The 24,765-nt window shown below is 31.8% G+C and overlaps 1 protein-coding gene across 1 annotated transcript; it reads left to right on the top strand.

The window, feature by feature from the left end:
• Positions 1–1,837: 1,837 nt before the first annotated feature.
• Positions 1,838–24,765, top strand: LOC143069871 (atrial natriuretic peptide receptor 3-like). Its single transcript, XM_076244676.1, has 4 exons — positions 1,838–2,166; positions 5,526–5,882; positions 7,846–8,009; positions 24,628–24,765. The coding sequence occupies exons 1-4, from the start codon at positions 1,878–1,880 to the stop codon at positions 24,763–24,765; spliced, it is 948 nt and encodes a 315-aa protein (XP_076100791.1). The 5' UTR covers positions 1,838–1,877.

Here is a 24,765-nt window from a genome sequence, read left to right on the forward strand (position 1 = left end):
GACCTTAGATTACTTGTTTCCTATTATGTTCCAACAAAAGCTGCTATCGATAGTTATTTGATACATGAGTCATTAGAGAATTGTTTGCATATTATAAATTGTCAATTGTTTTATTTGGATTAATCTTGTTGTCATAAAGACATTTCATTATTCGTCGTTGTTAAGTGATCAAATGTTTCCTGAAAATTACCATTACATGCTATAAATTGACTGCGTAGAATATCCTAAATGTTTATTAAATACTTAACACCATTTTTTCATTTGTCATACATGAATAAACATACTTTTCAGCTGGAACATGTCACTAGGTATGTGCATTTTGAAGAAATGCCAGCTATGCTGAAACTACGAATTTATGATCATATCGTTACTGATAGACAATATTAACCTAACATGACAAATATGAAGAAAGGGAATATCAGTCGTTGTTTTTAAAACGCAGCAGATAGTTCACTCTTCACATGAATTTGAAATGACGTTGAATGTAGTTTGCTGTTTACAATTGAATTCTGTGGTTCATATATATTGTTAATATATACAGTTTCAACATATTTTATTCCTCTTAACATATATATTAAAGTTTTGTGTATTAAATTTACTGCGGACACTATTCTGGATCTTATTGTGTAACGATAATGTAAGGCTGTCGTAAGAAAATTATTTCAACGAAGTTTAACTGCCATTATTCAAGTTAACACAGTTTACAGGGTTTCTGTACCGGCAAACATTAACCATCTCTGTGCTTTTCGATATATGTAGCCCTTTTCACAAACAATCTTAAGTGTAAAATTTATCGTTAGTCTATAATATTCCTTAACAATTCAACTAAATATTTTTATCGTAAGACTAATTTAACACTTAAGATTTTTTGCGAAAAGGGCTACTGAGTTTTCTGAATATTCTGAAATTTAGTATCGATGGCAGATACTTCGAATTCACTTTTGAATTTGTGATATTTGGAGTGACTTAGGGCTTAGCATTGCTTCTTATTTGAAGACACACGCCTATGTTTAAAAATACAGTGATAATAGCTTTAGTTGGCATAACACATACGTCTTTTAAATTTTTATTCCATCTATAACTTGTCAAATATCTGAATCGAAATCCGAATAATATATGGTGTACAAGAAAAGCTATCCACCCCTTGTTTAAGGAATTTCCACAATCATGTGTCAATAATAATTCAAAATGTCTGTTGTGGAATCCTTATATTAAGATTCTGACGATAATTGTTATGTTGAGAAAATGTAATTTGTTCGAAAATTTTTGATAGACTTTATCAGTTTGGATAGCCCGAGAGAAAACAAAACAATGCATTTAAAGAAGTAAATAATTTCTTTTGTGCCTGTGGAAGTACCTTTTCTGTTTGATCATTAAACCTCCAGAAGGTATAATATATTTGAAATCAGAGAGATAACAATAATTATAAAAAAAATATTGATCAGGAAATGGGCTTACATTTGAAAAATGCCACCGGCAATTAAAACAGATTTGCCAAAAAAAATGTATGGCTTTGGCCAACAGATCCTCATTCGTATATGACGCTTAAAAGCAAGGTGCATTTGAGATCCATCAATTTAATTTAAACCTTTTGTACATTTGAATTCGATGATTTTAAAGGAAGCTTACTCTGGGGAACGGTACATGAAGTTATTAATCAAGGCATGATTACGTTCGATCTTAAATTGATAGCCGTCAGCAGTTTTACGTGTTCGTAAAATAAGTTGTATGTGATATGTTATTGATTTACCTGAAAATTATCATGAAATGAAGATATTATCAACATAAGAAATTTTACAGTCATTTCAAATATTACTCCTTTTACAAAAGCGACGGAAAACTTGCTACATAGTTTGTACATTTAATAACTTTACAATATGATTGTTTATGTATTGGTGAACATTGTCTTGTATTTGTGTACTGTACGTGGAAGGAATGTAACAATATGTACGATAATGGTGAACGGAGGAACTCTACCTTATGAATATAGAAAGAGTGGTCCTGCAGTTGACATTGCAATAGAAAATATTAAATCTATGTATTCCGAAGTATTCGATGTGAATTATATCTACATGGATGCTGGCTTGAAATGTTCAGAAAATGGATTTGGTGCCATTGCAGCTGATGTTTATTACAACGACAATATTGATGTGTTTATTGGCCCAGGTTTGTAAACCTTTTTAGAAATACCGTTGATACTTTTCATGTTCGGAAACAACCGGCAAAACACACAAACAATATAACTCAATATTACACAGACTCAGGAAATACAAAAATAATTATAACAAAAATATAATATCTAGGGCGAAGAACTTAAAGACAATTTTATTTTACTTTTGATAATCTAGGTGGTGTCGGAATTTAGTTTTTGAGAAAATCGTTCATCAGAGTTAAAAAAAATAAGCTTTTCAAATTTATTGACGAATTGATCCTTAATATTAAGAAAGCATTGCATTTTATTTGCAAATTATTATGCAACTTCTTAAATAATACATGATTGTCTTGAATTGTTTTTATAGTGATTAAGATTATAACACAATGTCAACTGATGTGAATCATATCAGGAATAGAACAATTGTTTTCTATTCGTTTGATGTGCTTAAGGTATTGCTATTTTATAAAGGTCTTTCCGTTTTGGACTTTTATTTGAGTTCGATATTTCTTACGTTTTTTACTGATGATGTAATTGTTAGATATTACGTCTTTAGATTAAGCGCGTTCGCCAGAGTTTTCTGTCTTATAGAGGCATTATTCCTCTTCTTATTTACAAATAGTAAAAAATAAATGTTTGAAACGACAAAAAAAAAAAAAAAACATTATGAGATTGTTAAAGGTAATTCTTAAAACTTTAAAAAGACGAAAACAATTTGTTTATTTTTGTTATATTTTTTTTAGCATTTTAATTGTTAATTTATATAGTTGAACATCATTTACCAAAGTAAATCCATACAAAACAAAAAAGCAACATGAAATCACCTGTTTCAAGTTTCTCGAACAAAATTGATACCGTTTAAATAAAAAAAAAAGCGCCATATCATATTGATAATAATTAGCACCGAAGAAGACCATGACTTCCATTTTTAATAGACGTACATAAAATGGTAGTTATAAACATTTTATCGCATATAGACCCTTCCTTTGTATATTCAAGGAGAAGATTACAATGCCGACAGAAGCTTGAGATTTTCACTTATGTAGTTAGTTTTAATATTGTATCAACCAAATTTGCTGCTCCTTCCACAGAAACTACACATAATTGATATTTGAGAGCAAACAATGCGTTGATGGTAGAATAAATATTGGATCATTTCAACCTAACGATTGTTTATTAACTTTAATCTGTTACTGATTGGGAATAATATGCTTAAAGTTGAACATAATAATTAAGATTTGTTCTTAATGTTTGGTTTCAACGAATAACACAAGAGATCTGATGGATATAAGAATAAGACGATATGGTATGATTGCTTACGACAAAACTCTCAACAAGAGACCAATGACACATTAACATCAAAAGATCACCGTATGACTTTCATCAATAAGTGAAACTAACCCATATGGGCATCTCTAAAAGGCTGTTATCATATATATTTTCATATGCAAAACAATTCAAAAGAGAAAACCAACGGTCTGATTTTTATACAAAATAATAGAACCAAACAATTACAATTTCATCCAATTTTTATGGCCATTGTTATATTATTGGTCGTTTCTGTGTGTGTTACATTTTAACGTTGCGTCGTTTGTTTTCTCTTATTTTTGAGTGTAATTTCATATTGCGATAAGATGTTTCACGGTACATGTCTATCCCAAATTCATGTATTTGGTTTTGATGTTATATTTGTTATTCTCGTGGGATTTTGTCTGATGCTTGGTCCGTTTCTGTGTGTGTTATATTTTAGTGTTGTGTCGTTGTTGTCCTCTTATATTTAATGCGTTTCCCTCGGTTTTAGTTTGTTACCCCGATTTTGTTTTTTGTCCATGGATTTATGAGTTTTGAACAGCGGTATACTACTGTTGCCTTTATTCTTCCAAATTCTGGGTAAAATTTTGTCAACTTCTTTAATTGTAATTTACAAACCACAGACGAAAAATCTAAATATAAAGATTACAAATTTGTGCAAATTTTGCTGCAAGTTCAAACAACAAAATAAGTTTCAATTCAGAAATATTGTAATTTGTAGTTATAAATATTAAAATTGAGAATGGAAAAAGGGAATGTGTCAAAGAGACAACCTACTAAAGAGCAGAAAGCAGCCACCAATGGGTTTTCAACAAAGCGAGAAAACCCCGGACCCGGAGACGTGCTTCAGCTGTCATTGTCTTGTCTTATTGTCTTGTCATCTCTTGTCCAATTGCCTTGTCTTGTATTGAAGAGGTATTGATAAGGTTTTTTTGAAACAATGAGTTTTGGATTATTGAAACACCAATCAGTGGAAAATAGTTCTTATGAGAGCATAATTTGTCACAAGAGATATCAAATGATGTTTCCTCAATACGATGGCTTTACTATTAATTAGTATAGTTATCACAGATACACAACAAGAAATATTCCTCGTTTTAAGTTATTATGTTTCTATGCCCCATTTATGGGCATAATGTTTTCTGGTATGTGCGTCCGTCCGTCTGTCCGTCTTTCCCGCTTCAGGTTAAAGGTTTTGATGAAGGTGAAGTCCAATCAACATGAAACTTAGTAAACATGTTCCCTATGATATGATCTTTCTTATTTTAATGCCAAATTAGATATTTTATCCCATTTTCACGGTCCACTTAACATAGAAAATAATAGTGCTGATGGGGCATTCGTGTACTTGGGACACGTTCTTGTTTAATATATAAAGACATAACTTGTCAGAACATGTTGGTAAATATGAATCACGAAAAAGGCATGGACTAACGATTATTTCTAGAAATTAAAGGCGTAGAATATAAAAAATACTAGATGATGACGTTGAAATTCCATTCAAAAATTTAAAAAGGCGATGTCTACCTGGAGAATAAAATATTCAATATATCCCCAAAAAAGTATTTTCCAAAATGGACATGTCAATGATATTTTATGTCAAAACTAATTGCTAATTTTCAACATTTTTATTATGATTTGGAATACTTATTTCCATTAAAGAATACAAAAACTCAATTGCTATAAATACTATATTTGATTAATAAATACATGGGAACATACAACTTAAAGTCTTATCTTATTTAAAAAAACAAACGTTTCTCTAAACTTTTAATTTTGGAAAAACTAAGGATTTTGTTATCCTAGGAGTAGCCGTATATGGCACAACTTTTGGGAATTTTCGGTCCTCAATTCTCTTCAACTTTATACTTGTTTGGCTTTTGACGTGTTTTGATCTGAGCGTCACTGATGAGTCTTATGCAGACGAAACGCGCGTCTGGCGTCTAAAATTATAATCCTGGTTCCTTTGATAACTATATTCTCTAACGCATTATCTGCACAGCTATATATACCGATATTTCTTTATTTCATTCAAGTATGAAATTTCGTTTATGTTTTGCAGGTTGTAGTTTTGGGGTTGACGTCATTGGTAGACTTTCAGCGTCCTGGAATCTTCCAGTCATAACACCTGTCGGAACAAATGCTGTTCTGGAAGATAAAAATAACTTTCCAACACTAACGCGGCTTTCATATAATATGAATACAATCTCACAAATGTACTTGAGTATATTTAGTTTGTATGATTGGACAGACGTGACAATTATATCGGACGTTACAAAGTCATTTTTTAGAATTGTTAAAGACAGTTTAATGGAAGCTTTCCAATTTGCTGGGATCAATGTAGAACGAATGTTATTTAATACTTCTAAAACCTATGACATTGGATATCATCTAAAGCAGGCAAGGCTTAGATCAAGAGGTAAATGTGTTTATGTAAATGTTTTAGACCTCTTACCCTCAGTTGAAATGATAATGTCATGGAACAGGTGAACATATTTCCAACTTCCTCTATTGACAATCAATAATACTGATGACATACATCATATAATAAAAAAGTCGCATTGCAAACCTATAAAGTATTACCTTACAAACTACGAAAACCATGTAGGTAAATGCTTGGAAAGAAAAAAATAACACTTCATGCACTTAGACCCTTTTTGATAAATATTCCGTAACTTCACAAATAATACACGATGGTCTTGAACTATAAATTCTGGTTACTGACGTTGTTTATCATTTTTATAACGTGTTATATCAATCTATTATTTGTCTTCATAAATAAAGCTGTTACTGTTTAGTCTGTTTTTGGTGATATTCATTCGACGTTGCTCTGTACTTGTCTTTCATTTTTGATAATGTGCTTTGTCTATATGTTTTGTGTTAAACATTTGCTTATTTTATAGGACTAAATATTATATATCACAATGTTGATTGCTGTACACCTATTTTTGACATTTTAACCCATAATTTCTATTTGTTTTGTCTTCACATCATTGTCAATGTAATGGAACTTTTTGAGACTATCATGCAAGTGAGAGGTTAAGCTAGCTATCAAACCAGGTTTAATAATAAAATAAATACATATGAAAATGGCTGTACCAAGTGGGGAATATGGCAGTTGTTATTCATTTGTTTGAAATGTTTGGTCTTTTGATTTTGCCTTGGTTTTCGGACTTTCCATTTTGAGTTTTCCTCCGAATTTCGGTATTTTTTTTAGACGAGTAAATTGAAAATAAAACCACCATAATATATTTTGACACTGAGTTCTTTTGTTTTAAGGTTTTGGTCAGCAATATATATATGTTCCGGACCATATGAGCATTTGGACCGTACGCATATGGTCGGGGTTATCAACAAATGTACTCTTAATACTTAACTCTTCATACGGTATGACCCTTCTGGTTGTCACGTCATTAAAAAGATGATTTCAAAGGTTATTTTTATTATATCATAAAAATAAAAAGATTAACTAAATAAAAATAAGCAGTTTCACACGGTTCAGATTACCCACTAGTCACAACTATAGTAAACATTTTTTATACCTATGGTCATTACCGATTTGTTATTACAAGTAAATGGCAATATGCTGACTTGAGAAGATAACTTATTAAATTATCTTAATGATACACAAGAAGTCAACTGTTTACCTAACTGACGAAAAGGTCGACAGAATAAAGTTTAATAATTGACACTCGAGAAGGACAGAAAACTAATACACCTAGATTTAGACAATATGTTCAACATATAATTCATGTTTTACGATATTGGAGATCTAGAGCTTCTTAAAAACACAGTGAACACATTGGAATGGTCCAAGACCTCGGAATCACTGCACGCAGCTGCTAAAAAGACTACAATTTCATTTGCATGCAAAAGGTGTAACTGCAAAAGGATCGTGCACAACCAATACTTCCAAATGCTAAAAGGCTATGGTATCATGTGGAAGGAAAATTAATGCAACCCTAGCCATACGTACAAGAGTACAATAAAAGATAAAAACTAACTGTTGCATCAATATTTATAGTTTATTTAGCCTTTGAATTAAAAGAATAATACCTTTTTTGTCTTTTGATAAAGTTTATTGTATTATTGAAACGTTTCTTGTGCATATTACAAAAAAATCTATATGGTTCAAGTACTCATAGGGTCTGGTCAGTTAATAACCCAACGATTATATACTCATATGGTCCGACCATACGCGAACGGTCGGACCATACGCTTATGGTCAAAATAATCATATGGTCCGGAACATAAACATATATATCAATAGATTTGAAGTCATGGTCGGAAAACAATAAATTTTGATCTTATAACTTATCTTAGTTACATTCTTATTTGAAATAAGTTCGATATTTCTAATACTCTAAAACATATTTTTTTAGTAATTGTAGTCAGTTGTAGTGGCGACACTTTCCGAGAATTTATGTTAATAGCCCACCAACTTGGAATGACCACTGGAGAATATGTCTTCATCATTATCAGTTTATTTGATGGGGATACTTATTTAGGAGATTTTGGATGGAAGAGAAATGACTCTTACGACAAGGTAGGTAATACAGTTCCTTAAGAGATTTTAGTTTGATTAGACATTTAACTTTCGACTGGGTTGGTATTGCATTTTGAAGATTTTGATTGGAGATATTCTGCCTCACATTTTTACTGTCCTACGATTAAAACCGCAGTATGTGAGGTGAATGAATTACACTACAGCAGCAACGGCATACACATTTTTTATAAAATTTTATAGTTAAAAAGAATGTAGAACCAACACCATGAAATGGATCCTTTACGTCACGAAGTTTCTGTCATCTGTATGACCATTTTCCTTGATCATATTTCCATGATTCAATATTTGGTCTAAGGAATCCTTGTAAGGTATACATATTAGTCTGATAGGGGTCATACTGTAAGCAATCAGTCAACTAAGTATTATATGTGGTATATGATTTGATTGTGATTTGTAGTTGTCTGTCTGGAATGTGCCATCTAACTTTTACTTAAAGTTCATGATAAATTGGTTAATGTCCACCGTTGTGATAAGGTTTTTTTCTAGAAGCATTTTGTTATATATATTTTGATGTATTTGTAAATGCATTGTGAACATGTTTGTCTGGCAGGGTTCATTTGACCTTGATATGATTTTCATCGAAAATAGATAATGCTAAATTATGTTTTTAGTTAAAAAAAACCAATCTTTTATATACTTAAAATCAATTTTAATGAGTAAAGCAGTCGAGAACTTTTACTGCGTTGACTCCTGAAGTTGTTTATGAATTTCCGGTTGTGTTGGCGTCTTTTGAAAGAATTTTCAAAAAATTATTTAACGTCTCGATGTAGATACATTCATGCAAACCAATAATGAGTGATTTACGTGTACATATTATTATTTTTTATTTTATCATGTGTTGACAGTTTGTGATTTGCATTTTTTTCTATGAATTTTCAAACCTCCATTGAATTTCAGAAATACTGTGACTGACTTTTTAAAAATTTTCAATTGTATTTGATTTTATCACCCTTTACATCAATACTAAGTTGTTTAGGAAAAAAATCTATCTGTAGAAACCGTGCTATACAGAGGTCAAAATGACAGCATTGCAAGATGTAGCAAATGCATGGAATTGGGGCATCGAGCTTCGCAATGCCAAAATGATTGGAAATGTCGAAATTGTGGTGAATCAAGACACAAACAGATAGATTGCACCAAAATTGATTCAGCTGAAGGCGAAAGCATACCGCACAACAACGCAGAATATAATGAAGATGATACTAGTTATCATCCATCGCATCAGTCAAACTCAGAGTCAGATAACAATGACGACATGAACGACGGTGAGACGCAACATCCATTAGGTGATGTACAACCAGATGACTTGTTTAACTGCACTATTGACCAATCACAGTCAATTCTCACAAATACCACTGCAGACAAAACAAAAGCAGCGTCACAAAAAATTGATCCACCAGCAGCCAGACCTAAAGTTTTTCCTGCACGTAAATCAGGCCCAACAAACAAACACGCTTATCCTGATCATGTCAAACAAAGCAGGAATACAGGTCAATCTCAAATGACACAATTTATGCAAGTCACAAATCAGGAATCCTGTTCAACAAAAAAAAAATGAAAATAAACAAGTCAATACGCCAGGAAAATCAACATCGGGACGTGGCATCGAAAAGTCACCAGTGACACCTACTGAGCAATTACACGATGGAACCCGTAATAATGCAAACAAAAGATCAAAAACCGCTTCCTAGACGTCATGCCAGAGATAAAGACCAGAATACTATACAGACTTATTTTTTTTTAATATAAAATCTAAAAAAAAACTATAAAAACAACCTCATGAATATGTACATATCTATTTTTCGTTTTTTCATAAGTTTATATGTAAATTTCGATATCATCTTTTCATACTGTTTGTTATCTTCCATAAAGATAAATACTCAAAGTCATTCAACTCCTTGTCACTGGAATGGTCACACCATTCATCATCAAATAATATCAAACCTAAAAAAGAGAGAAACATTCTATTTCAAACAAAGCTTAAAAGCAAAACAGATTCAGTCAGATTTTGTTCATAATATTCATGACATGTACAGAATTTACTGTCTTCTTGTCATTTACTGTCAGATCATTATTACAATAAATTGGAAAACAACAATTATTCACTATATTGTCATATACTACAGAATTTATTTTCAATTAAACAGCTAACATATGTTATTGTATATACCTGTATATTTATTTTACACAACTTCTCGTCTTTGTACATATCTATCTTTTTAAACTGTTATTATTGTAAATTTTATTTTTCAAACTCTCAATGTAAGTGCACATTGTATTGCATGTCGAAGTTTGTAAACAAAGTCACCATGATGACCCATATATTGACACATGAAATAATGTGCATAATTTTTTGTACCATTAGAGAACTATTGAATTGTTTAATTGCTCTTTATTAAATGAACTGTTTAAATGTCTTTTAAACGAATGCTTAAATAGCGAACTAATCTGTAAAAGGCCTACCACTTTTGTAAACATAAACAAAAATATTTCCGACATCCACGTTGTAGACTATACACATATATACCACGTGATCGATTTCGATCTAGGTCAGAAACAGGTCTATAAAAATAGAATGGAAACTCCCCAACTTTCCGAAAATAATATAAAACAAACTTACCTATCGTATAAAAACTTGGAATAATCTTATAATCCTGGTACCTTTGATAACTTCACATTTGTTCTATTAACTGCAAAGGACTACAAAAAGCTGAAAAAAGAAAAAGATTAATAGGATGGTCAAAACAACAAAAATGTGATATCATATTAATGCAAGAAACTCACTTTGTAAATAGTATGTCAACCCAATAAAAAAATGAATTTGAGGGACTATTATATTAAGTAACGGAACAAGCAATTCACGAGGTGTTGCAATTTGGATAAAAAAAACCCACTAAATTTAAAATTAATTGATAGTTTAGAAGATGAAGAAGGTAGATTCCTACTTGTAAATATAGAAGTAAATGACAACATATTAACTATAGTTAACTTATGTGCACCTAATAACCCACACACTAGAAATAACTTTTTTAAAAACATTAAATTATTAGTGGATAAACATAGCATAGGACAAATAATCATGGGAGGTGATTTTAATGAAATATTAGCTCAAATAGATTCAAAAAATAAATTTAAACAAACAAAAAATAAAAAACCAGTCTGTAATCTCAACAAATTAATCAAATTATTAAAAGTTATAGATGTTTGGGAGAAAAACAAACAAAAACCAGTTCACTTGGTGTAGAAAAGATAGATCTGAAGCAACAAGAATTGACTATTTTTTAATAGGACCTGAAGTTAACAAAAACTCCACTACATGCGACATAAGACCTATTGTTTTGCAACACACTGATCATAATTGTGTTTCATTAAAAATAGATATAAATAGAGGTCATAAAGGTAGGGGATACTGGAAATTGAATAGCAGTATATTAGATAATAAGGACTATGTGAAAACAATTTCTAATTTGATAACTAATTATAAAAATAAAAGTATAAATTATCCCGATCTCGACCTACTATGGGATAACTTTAAAACTGAGGTAAGAGATATTTCAATTAATTATTGCAAATCTAAAGCTAAGGAAAAAAAGGGATAACATAAACATTTTAGAAAAAGACTTACAAAGACTTAATATCCTAGCTGATACGGAAAACAATAATAGAACTAAAACAAGTTTATTGCAAACAATAAAAAAAATAAAAGGTTACCAAATTAGAGCTAAAGCAAAATGGGTGGAAGAGGGTGAAAAAAATTCAGCTTATTTTTTAGGCCTTGAGAAATCTAGACAAAGCAAAAAAACAACAATACAACTATATGACGAAAAAGGGGAGATAACTAGGGATCATGAATAATATATTAAACCTTGAAGTAAAATATTATAAAGATTTATACACGTCAACAAATCCAAACTTGCAAGAAACACAAAATTATTTAAATGATATTAAAAAACATAAATTAAGTGAAACTGAAAGTGATGCTTGCGAAGGAGAAATAACTGAAGAAGAATGCACAGAAGCTATATTTAAAATGAAACTAAACCGTGCCCCAGGATTAGATGGACTAAATGTTGAATTTTACAGAAAGTTTTGGGTAGAATTAAAAACTTTAATTGTATCAACATTTAACTATTGCTATACTAAATGACAATTGTCCAACACACAAAAAATAGGCGTTATATCACTCATTTATAAAAAAATGACCCATTGTCCCTTGATAATTATCGACCTATAACACTTTTGAATTATGATGTTAAACTTCTGGCATATGCCTTAGCGCAAAGACTTGAACCACTACTTCATAAACTGGTACATTCAGATCAAAAAGGATACATAAAAAATAGGTACATTGGTTGCAACATTAGACAGATACAAGATGCTATTGACTATTCAGAAAATCTGAAGATAGATGGAGCTGTCTTATTGTTAGATTTTAGCAAAGCTTTTGACTCTCTAGAGTGGATCTTTATGTATGAAACACTCAAAAATTAGGTTTTAAAGAAAGTTTTTTAAAATGGATTCAACTAATGTATTCAGATATGAAGGGATGTATAACTAATAATGGCTGGGTTTCAAGTCGCTTTAAAGCATTCCGTGGTATTAAACAAGGCTGTCCGCTGTCTTCATTACTTTTTGTTCTTGCTGTAGAAATAATGGCTATAAAAATTAGAGAAAATAAAAATATTAAAGGATTAAAAATTAAGCTAGAAAGCAGCACTAATACCCTAAAAATATGTCAACTAGCAGATGATACTACTCTGTTCCTACATTCTAAATAGGACATTACAGCTGCATTAAATTTAATTGAAACATTTGGTGACTTCTCTGGCCTTAAACTTAATAGAACTAAAACTGAAGGAATATGGCTTGGCAAATTAAAGCACTGCAAAGAAAAATATCAAGATACCAATTGGAGTAATAAACCTATGAAAAGTTTGGGAATTTATTTTAGACACAATAAATCAGAATGTCAAAATCTTAATATTGAAAAACAAATATTGAAATGTGAAAACATAATAGCAAATTGGAAGAAAAGAAAACTAAGTATATTAGGGAGAATAGTAGTAACTAAATCTTTAATTCTACCAAACTTAACATATATAGCATCAAATAGTTATCAAAAGTACCAGGATTATAATTTTATACGCCAGACGCGCGTTTCGTCTACATAAGACTCATCAGTGACGCTCAGATCAAAATAGTTAAAAAAGCCAAATAAATACAAAGTTGAAGAGCATTGAGGACCCAAAATTCCAAAAAGTTGTGCCAAATACGGCTAAGGTAATCTACTCCTGGGGTAAGAAAATCCTTAGTTTTTCGAAAAATTCAAAGTTTTGTAAACAGAAAATTTATAAAAATGACCATATAATTGATATTCATGTCACCACCGAAGTGCTGACTACTGGGCTGGTGATACCCTCGGGGACGAAACGTCCACCAGCAGTGGCATCGACCCAGTGGTGTAAATAGTTATCAAAAGTACCAGGATTATAATTTTATACGCCAGACGCGCGTTTCGTCTACATAAGACTGATCAGTGACGCTCAGATCAAAATAGTTAAAAAAGCCAAATAAATACAAAGTTGAAGAGCATTGAGGACCCAAAATTCCAAAAAGTTGTGCCAAATACGGCTAAGGTAATCTACTCCTGGGGTAAGAAAATCCTTAGTTTTTCGAAAAATTCAAAGTTTTGTAAACAGAAAATTTATAAAAATGACCATATAATTGATATTCATGTCAACACCGAAGTGCTGACTACTGGGCTGGTGATACCCTCGGGGACGAAACGTCCACCAGCAGTGGCATCGACCCAGTGGTGTAAATAGTTATCAAAAGTACCAGGATTATAATTTTATACGCCAGACGCGCGTTTCGTCTACATAAGACTCATCAGTGACGCTCAGATCAAAATAGTTAAAAAAGCCAAATAAATACAAAGTTGAAGAGCATTGAGGACCCAAAATTCCAAAAAGTTGTGCCAAATACGGCTAAGGTAATCTACTCCTGGGGTAAGAAAATCCTTAGTTTTTCGAAAAATTCAAAGTTTTGTAAACAGAAAATTTATAAAAATGACCATATAATTGATATTCATGTCACCACCGAAGTGCTGACTACTGGGCTGGTGATACCCTCGGGGACGAAACGTCCACCAGCAGTGGCATCGACCCAGTGGTGTAAATAGTTATCAAAAGTACCAGGATTATAATTTTATACGCCAGACGCGCGTTTCGTCTACATAAGACTGATCAGTGACGCTCAGATCAAAATAGTTAAAAAAGCCAAATAAATACAAAGTTGAAGAGCATTGAGGACCCAAAATTCCAAAAAGTTGTGCCAAATACGGCTAAGGTAATCTACTCCTGGGGTAAGAAAATCCTTAGTTTTTCGAAAAATTCAAAGTTTTGTAAACAGAAAATTTATAAAAATGACCATATAATTGATATTCATGTCAACACCGAAGTGCTGACTACTGGGCTGGTGATACCCTCGGGGACGAAACGTCCACCAGCAGTGGCATCGACCCAGTGGTGTAAATAGTTATCAAAAGTACCAGGATTATAATTTTATACGCCAGACGCGCGTTTCGTCTACATAAGACTCATCAGTGACGCTCAGATCAAAATAGTTAAAAAAGCCAAATAAATACAAAGTTGAAGAGCATTGAGGACCCAAAATTCCAAAAGGTTGTGCCAAATACGGCTAAGGTAATCTACTCCTGGGGTAAGAAAATCCTTAGTTTTTCGAAAAATTCAAAGTTTTGTAAACAGAAAATTTATAAAAATGACCATATAATTGATATTCATGTCAACACCGAAGTGCTGACTACTGGGCTGGTGATACCCTCGGGGACGAAACGTCCACCAGCAGTGGCATCGACCCAGTGGTGTAAATAGTTATCAAAAGTACCAGGATTATAATTTTATACGCCAGACGCGCGTTTCGTCTACATCAGACTCATCAGTGACGCTCAGATCAAAATAGTTAAAAAAGCCAAATAAATACAAAGTTGAAGAGCATTGATGACCCAAAATTCCAAAAGGTTGTGCCAAATACGGCTAAGGTAATCTACTCCTGGGGTAAGAAAATCCTTAGTTTTTCAAAAAATTCAAAGTTCTGTAAACAGAAAATTTATAAAAATGACCATATAATTGATATTCATGTCAACACCGAAGTGCTGACTACTGGGCTGGTGATACCCTCGGGGACGAAACGTCCACCAGCAGTGGCATCGACCCAGTGGTGTAAATAGTTATCAAAAGTACCAGGATTATAATTTTATACGCCAGACGCGCGTTTCGTCTACATAAGACTCATCCGTGACGCTCAGATCAAAATAGTTAAATAAGCCAAATAAATACAAAGTTGAAGAGCATTGAGGACCCAAAATTCCAAAAAGTTGTGCCAAATACGGCTAAGGTAATCTACTCCTGGGGTAAGAAAATCCTTAGTTTTTCGAAAAATTCAAAGTTTTGTAAACAGAAAATTTATAAAAATGACCATATAATTGATATTCATGTCACCACCGAAGTGCTGACTACTGGGCTGGTGATACCCTCGGGGACGAAACGTCCACCAGCAGTGGCATCGACCCAGTGGTGTAAATAGTTATCAAAAGTACCAGGATTATAATTTTATACGCCAGACGCGCGTTTCGTCTACATAAGACTGATCAGTGACGCTCAGATCAAAATAGTTAAAAAAGCCAAATAAATACAAAGTTGAAGAGCATTGAGGACCCAAAATTCCAAAAAGTTGTGCCAAATACGGCTAAGGTAATCTACTCCTGGGGTAAGAAAATCCTTAGTTTTTCGAAAAATTCAAAGTTTTGTAAACAGAAAATTTATAAAAATGACCATATAATTGATATTCATGTCAACACCGAAGTGCTGACTACTGGGCTGGTGATACCCTCGGGGACGAAACGTCCACCAGCAGTGGCATCGACCCAGTGGTGTAAATAGTTATCAAAAGTACCAGGATTATAATTTTATACGCCAGACGCGCGTTTCGTCTACATAAGACTCATCAGTGACGCTCAGATCAAAATAGTTAAAAAAGCCAAATAAATACAAAGTTGAAGAGCATTGAGGACCCAAAATTCCAAAAGGTTGTGCCAAATACGGCTAAGGTAATCTACTCCTGGGGTAAGAAAATCCTTAGTTTTTCGAAAAATTCAAAGTTTTGTAAACAGAAAATTTATAAAAATGACCATATAATTGATATTCATGTCAACACCGAAGTGCTGACTACTGGGCTGGTGATACCCTCGGGGACGAAACGTCCACCAGCAGTGGCATCGACCCAGTGGTGTAAATAGTTATCAAAAGTACCAGGATTATAATTTTATACGCCAGACGCGCGTTTCGTCTACATAAGACTCATCCGTGACGCTCAGATCAAAATAGTTAAATAAGCCAAATAAATACAAAGTTGAAGAGCATTGAGGACCCAAAATTCCAAAAAGTTGTGCCAAATACGGCTAAGGTAATCTACTCCTGGGGTAAGAAAATCCTTAGTTTTTCGAAAAATTCAAAGTTTTGTAAACAGAAAATTTATAAAAATGACCATATAATTGATATTCATGTCACCACCGAAGTGCTGACTACTGGGCTGGTGATACCCTCGGGGACGAAACGTCCACCAGCAGTGGCATCGACCCAGTGGTGTAAATAGTTATCAAAAGTACCAGGATTATAATTTTATACGCCAGACGCGCGTTTCGTCTACATAAGACTCATCAGTGACGCTCAGATCAAAATAGTTAAAAAAGCCAAATAAATACAAAGTTGAAGAGCATTGACAAATGATTGAGGATCCAAAATTCCAAAAAGTTGTGCCAAATACGGCTAAGGTAATTTACTCCTGGGGTAAGAAAATCCTTAGTTTTTCGAAAAATTCAAAGTTTTGTAAACAGAAAATTTATAAAAATGACCATATAATGGCTATTCATGTCAACACCGAAGTGCTGACTACTGGGCTGGTGATACCCTCGGGGACGAAACGTCCACCAGCAGTGGCATCGACCCAGTGGTGTAAATAGTTATCAAAAGTACAAGGATTATAATTTTATACGCCAGACGCGCGTTTCGTCTACATAAGACTCATCAGTGACGCTCAGATCAAAATAGTTAAAAAAGCCAAATAAATACAAAGTTGAAGAGCATTGAGGACCCAAAATTCCAAAAAGTTGTGCCAAATACGGCTAAGGTAATCTACTCCTGGGGTAAGAAAATCCTTAGTTTTTCGAAAAATTCAAAGTTTTGTAAACAGAAAATTTATAAAAATGACCATATAATTGATATTCATGTCACCACCGAAGTGCTGACTACTGGGCTGGTGATACCCTCGGGGACGAAACGTCCACCAGCAGTGGCATCGACCCAGTGGTGTAAATAGTTATCAAAAGTACCAGGATTATAATTTTATACGCCAGACGCGCGTTTCGTCTACATAAGACTCATCAGTGACGCTCAGATCAAAATAGTTAAAAAAGCCAAATAAATACAAAGTTGAAGAGCATTGACAAATGATTGAGGATCCAAAATTCCAAAAAGTTGTGCCAAATACGGCTAAGGTAATTTACTCCTGGGGTAAGAAAATCCTTAGTTTTTCGAAAAATTCAAAGTTTTGTAAACAGAAAATTTATAAAAATGACCATATAATGGCTATTCATGTCAACACCGAAGTGCTGACTACTGGGCTGGTGATACCCTCGGGGACGAAACGTCCACCAGCAGTGGCATCGACCCAGTGGTGTAAATAGTTATCAAAAGTACAAGGATTATAATTTTATACGCCAGACGCGCGTTTCGTCTACATAAGACTCATCAGTGACGCTCAGATCAAAATAGTTAAAAAAGCCAAATAAATACAAAGTTGAAGAGCATTGAGGACCCAAAATCCCAAAAAGTTGTGCCAAATACGGCTAAGGTAATCTACTCCTGGGGTAAGAAAATCCTTAGTTTTTCGAAAAATTCAAAGTTTTGTAAACAGAAAATTTATAAAAATGACCATATAATTGATATTCATGTCAACACCGAAGTGCTGACTACTGGGCTGGTGATACCCTCGGGGACGAAACGTCCACCAGCAGTGGCATCGACCCAGTGGTGTAAATAGTTATCAAAAGTACCAGGATTATAATTTTATACGCCAGACGCGCGTTTCGTCTACATAAGACTCATCAGTGACGCTCAGATCAAAATAGTTAAAAAAGCCAAATAAAAACAAAGTTGAAGAGCATTGAGGACCCAAAATTCCAAAAAGTTGTGCCAAATACGGCTAAGGTAATCTACTCCTGGGGTAAGAAAATCCTTAGTTTTTCGAAAAATTCAAAGTTTTGTAAACAGAAAATTTATAAAAATGACCATATAATTGAGATTCATGTCAACTACTGTAATACCAAAAGATTCGCTACAAAAATTAAAAACCCTCATATATAATTTTATATGTAATGGTAAAAGAGATAAAATTAAAAGATCAAATCTTACAACAGAGTACAAAAAAGGGGGACTTAAAATGATAGACATTGCCTTTTTTATAAAATCCATACACATAGGCTGGATAACAAAAATATTTAATACCGAAAGGGACAATTGGACAGTTATACTAAGATTTTATTTAAATAAAGGAGTAGGTTCGGTAAGTGCCATATTTGGCCCCAATTATAAAGTTCATGGTTACAAGACAATAATTGTTTTAAGTTGCCTTAAAGACATGTGAGAAAGCTAAACAGATCTGTTTTTGTCAAAGTTTAATTCTAACACGTTGATCTTTACGTCCAAAAAAGGTCAAGATAAGGGATTTTAGTGAAATTTGACAAAATCAGCTGGATTTCAACCAAATAAAGGACCAGGAAACATAGAGCGCAGGCGTCGACAAGCTTAATATTCTAATAAGACATGTTAAATGTCTTCACAAACATTATTTTTAAAGATCTTTGTTGTCGACGTATGCGCTCTATGTTTCCTGTCAAATAATCTTTGGAAATTTACCCATTTTCAATGATTTTTTCGTGAAAAATCAATGAGTACAACTTGTGACGTCATAATAAAACGCAGAAACGTAAAATTTTCAACAAAATGGCTTATATCCTATCTAGTCAATGTATTAGCTATAATTTATCGTGATATTGGTCAATAAATCCGAATTTGAAATTTACGTTAAAAAAGTGGGCCATTTTAGGACCTTATCGAACATACTCCTTTGGTAATAACTTGATCAAATTTCTAATGAATCTAAAAAATATAAATGATCTAGATAAAACAATTTTCAAAAGTGTTTTAGAATTTTACCAAGAATTAATTAAAACTTGGATAAGTGCTAAAGGAGGTGGGTCATCATACCCACATGACTTTCTACAAATAAGAAAACAATTTATATGGGGAAATAATTTTATCAGACTAAATGGAAAATGTTTATTTTTTGAAGAGTGGGTAAAAAGCAATTTGTTTTTCATAAATGATATCATAGGGGGCAATTTTCAGAAACATATATACTTTCTAAACTAAAAAATGAACAAGATTGGATCAGGCAGATATCCTGCATTAAAAAAGCAATACCAAATCAATGGTTTACCATAAGAAATCATGATAATTCAACTAAAACCTAAAGTTAATATTCATAAAACTATAAATAGTCTAAAAATCATGCTTAATAAAGGAATTAATTCTAAAATTAGTACAAAATAAATTTATAACATTATTATAAATGAAAACAAACCAGACAAACCTATAGGAGTTATAATGTGGGAAAAAATGTTTGCCAAAAACCTTTACTTCAAACTAGAAAATTGTTTCAACTTCATCTTTAACTACTTACCTGACAATAAACTAAAAATGTTTAGATGGAAATTAATTCACTATATACTTCCATGCAATGATTTATTAGTAAAATGGAAAATAACCACAGATAATAAATGTAATCATTGCAGTATAAAAGAAGATTATGAACATTTTTATTTTTCTTGCAGTTACAACAGTGACAAAAGTTAATATTCATAAAACTATAAATAGTCTAAAAATCATGCTTAATAAAGAAATTAATTCTAAAATTAGTACAAAATAAATTTATAACATTATTATAAATGAAAACAAACCAGACAAACCTATAGGAGTTATAATGTGGGAAAAATTGTTTGCCAAAAACCTTTACTTCAAACTAGAAAATTGTTTCAACTTCATCTTTAACTACTTACCTGACAATAAACTGAAAATGTTTAGATGGAAATTAATTCACTATATACTTCCATGCAATGATTTATTAGTTAAATGAAAAATACTAACAGATAATAAATGTAATCATTGCAGTATAAAAGAAGATTATGAACATTTTTATTTTTCTTGCAGTTACAACAGTGATTTTATATAAAACATATTTAACCTTCTTAAATTTATAGGTTTCAATGAAAGCATTTTTAATATGGAAAATCTTATAGTAGGATATAAAATAAATGATGAAGCTTACTATGAAATTAACTTCCTGTTGACTGTAATATTTTTTTCTATCTACAAATTATATTACATCTCTGACTCAAAGAGAACAAAAATAGATATCTTTAAAATATTCAAGGCAGAAATAAAATATATAGTTGAAGTCAATAATGTAATTAAAAGAAAAAACAGTAAATTGATCAGAATTACCCTAAACTACATAAATGATCAGAAATAATAATAAATATCCCTGAGGTCACATGACCCAAGTATTAAGTCACATGACTTGAGCATGTCAGGTGACAACAATGTACTTTAACATCTAATACATGTTAAAAAAAAATGAAAATATATTATTCAATATTGTTTAATACACACTTTTTTTTGTATTCTTCATTTACTTTTTATTTTATTTTGATTTTGACATCTTTGTGTTGTACACTCTGATGTTGTGTATAATCATGTTTACCTGGGTAGTTTAGATATATGATCTTAGTCTAAAATATCACAGTTTTCAAATAAGTTAAAACTTCGATTATGATTCAAAACATCACGAAAATTATGGTCAACTTACCTTTTTAATTAGACAAATTGTCTAAGTATTATGAATTAAATTTATCCAAATCAGAAAGATGATGATGGCAAATCTCGAGTGGCTCACGAGTGGCAAATACAATGCACATTTATCTAATATTAAAAACCACTATTGGACGGAAGTGAAATTTTCCGGTAAACATGAAATCATTTTAAATATTGTAATATTGTAATGTAACATCAATTTACTTTTATTCGATATTCTCCCTGGATACCTAATAACTAATATATCAGGGATACTTAGTGCAATGCTGTACACTAAGTAAATTGTTAACAGCAATAGAGTGCAATAAAATATATTATCCAGGTTAAAAAAAAGAAATACTGTGACCGACTTATTTTAAATTTTCAATTGTATTTGATTTTATCACCTGTTACATCAATCCTATGTTGTTTAGGAAGCAAATCTATCTGTTCTTTCGTTATGCTCATGTTTATTGCATTCCGGTCGAATGATATTTTGCCTCGTGCTAATCGTTAACAATTATTTAAAAGAAACTGTGTAATTCGTTATATATAAAAAAGCAGGATTTGTTAATTTTGTTTACATATTATTTTGGTCACGCTTTTTTGTGTTATTTGAAATTTTCTCAACTGCAAATTAAAAGATAAAATGGATTATTTCTATTTAAATATTGGTTCAAAGAATATCTATCGACAAAAAGTGGACAAAAAGTGGAAGTCTTGCCATATTTGTTTTAACAAAAACATCCTAAGTTGTTATGTTTATTTGTCATCTGAGATGATTATGATTTTTTCTTACATTTTTACATACAATTGTATTTATAACATTGCCAATGACTCATACAGTAGTTTTTTCTTATTCATGAATTTACAGGTATCAACATATATTTATCTTGTGGCACAATAAGCAAGGAAGTGAAATAAATAATCATAATAAGCATTCTATACACTAAGACTTAGAAATCTATGGATTAATTATAGTAATAAAATTTTCATTATGAAGTACACCACTAATGCATGGTCCTCTTGCTTTCTATGTTAAATTCCTCCATTTCAAGCAGGCACACCTCTTTCATTTTAAGTTCAAATAAAGTGGCAATCATTGCATGTCAAAGCAACACGTTATGGTGTCTTGTACTGAAAAAGCAACAAACCTTTTGTGGCATATAAGAAAGAACTGGTTTCTGGAACTTGAGATGTATTAAAACAGGTACTTCAGATCTGACAAACAGGCATAATGAACCCTCTCTTAAAAATTTTGTGCAGTTTTTTTAATTATTCAAAATTATAAGTCCTGAAAAGTTCTACAATGATCACCAATCCTTCAGCTTTCATTTGCTGCCAAAAACCCCTTAATATTCTACATATTTTGAAAGTTACACTCATGCGTAGGAACTATTATGTGTTGAATATGTAATACTTTCTTGTATGTGCTTTCTGACCAGGGCCGAAATAGTGGTGTTACACCATTTGTATAGTAATGATAGTAATAGTAGTGCAAGAAATATATGAGCATACAAATGGTATGGTAAAACAGTATTTAACAAATAGTTTCAAATGCTCATATACATACATGTATATACATTTAATTAATGACCTTAGCCCAGGGGTTCCAGTACAAGTTGTGTTCTTCCACACCACGTAAGTATTTTTTATATGAGGTTTTATATCTTGCATCTTACATCTGTAAATGAAGTACTTCTTCAGTAAGATAACTTTATTTTTATTAAAATTTAGTTTATAATTTTCATAGTGGCCAAAATTTACAATTAGAACCTTATCGAAAATCCAAGAATTTAGATTGTGCCAAATGTCGGCTACAATATGACAACCCCAAAGTAAATGTTCTGTAGTTTCAAGCTATTCCTTGCAAAATGTAGACAAATTATAATTAATAAGTTTCATTTTAAAAAGTAGAGCATTTGTCCAAAAGATATAATGAATAATTCTATATTGAAACCAACATAACGTAGTGTTTTTGAAACCTTGGTAACACACAAGTGATTTTTTCCCCCAATTTTCATACAGTAGTTTATAATAATTTATTGAACAAAACCTAATATAAAATTGAGGTTATGTAGTTCCTTTCCAAAGACTTTCTATATAGATTAATAACCTTTTCTTCAACTAAATTACATCTTTTGAAATGCAAATTCATTTTGATTCGCTTGTATATATCAGCATTGTTATATAAGGTTTTTTCTAACTAATAAAGGAACGTGATGTGCAGATATTTTATGCATTATAAACCAACAGGTATCAAACTTAATTATTTCATTGGCACAAGGAAGGGGTTGCTTTGTTTATCTGATTGTCTACTTTTGACGTGTATATCATCAGACGATGCTTGCAAGTATAATATGAACATACACTCCTGTCTTCGGTGAAAGAAATGTGTCATTTTTGTTTGTGTCTCAATGGAAAGTACTTAAGATACTAAAAGTACAACTTTTTTCAACAAACCGAAAAAAATCCACTTTAATTTGTTGGCATTTCATAATGTTGTGCTTTTATGAGAATGTTCGTGATGTCGAAGTCCACGTCCAACAAAATAAATGCAAAGGCATGTAATTCATTGGACGTGGACTGATTGATACTTTAGTCTGTGAGCATTTGATTTACTTATTGTTATTAATTGTCGGCTATTAATGAACTTTCATTGAATATGAGTATTCTTATATTGGTACTTTGTTTTTTCATATTATACTTTTTTGGCTGTTTTGTTGACCGTTCCAATCTGATTATCATAATATTTCCAAATGATTTTTACTGTTTGTTCTTAAATTGTGATTTTACAACCAATATACACGGTATGAAGATAATGGGCGCTCAAACACAGTTTTAAATCCGATAGCGTTTGTATATGCCTGTTCAAATACAAGAGTTTGTTATTTAGTGCTTGTAGTTTGTTGTCGTCTGTCATATTTGTATTTCGTCGAAAAAAAAATTAAACAACAATTGATAAACTTGTTAGCTCTAATAGCTATAGTGTGTCATCTTTGAACGTGGATTAAAGAAATGATGAAATTTTGTAGTTAACTGTTATACTTATGCTGCATGAATAAATATGTCATGATAGGGATACACTTACACAAAATAAAATCACAAAAATTGTGAACGCCGAGGTAAATTCAAAACGGAAAGTCCCTAATCAAATGGCAAAATCAAATGATAAAACACGTCAAACGAATGGACAACTGTCATATTCCTGACTTGAAACAGGCATTTTCAAATGAAGAAATTAATGGATTGAACCTGGTTTTATAGCGTTTAACCCCTCACTTGTATCCCATCACATTTACAAAAATGCGTGACAAAAAAAGACATAACAGGCAAATAGTCAAAATATGGGTACAACAGTCATCACTGTGTCACAATCTCAAAACAAACAAATATTTAACAAAAAAGCACAAAAGCATTTATTAAATTTAAAAAACACGTTTCTTGCTTCGTGTGTTTGACTTTAGAAACAACATACAACTTATTTTATCCTGTAATTAACCAACTTTTGTACAAATAACAGGTATAAAATATAAAAAGGATTATGACTATGGAACAGCGGCATACTACTGTTTCCTTTGTTTGACAATTTTCGTTTTTCTCCACAGTTAGCAGCAACTGCATTTGACTCTGTGCTTATGGTGAGACTGAAATTTCCAACAACTGCTGCTTTCATAGAATTCGACAAAGACGTTACGTTGAGAGCTTCTACACATTATAACTATACATTTAAGGTTGTATATTAA

The sequence above is a fragment of the Mytilus galloprovincialis genome, chromosome 3, assembly GCF_965363235.1.
Source record: "Mytilus galloprovincialis chromosome 3, xbMytGall1.hap1.1, whole genome shotgun sequence".
Taxonomy (NCBI): Eukaryota; Metazoa; Mollusca; class Bivalvia; order Mytilida; family Mytilidae; genus Mytilus; species Mytilus galloprovincialis.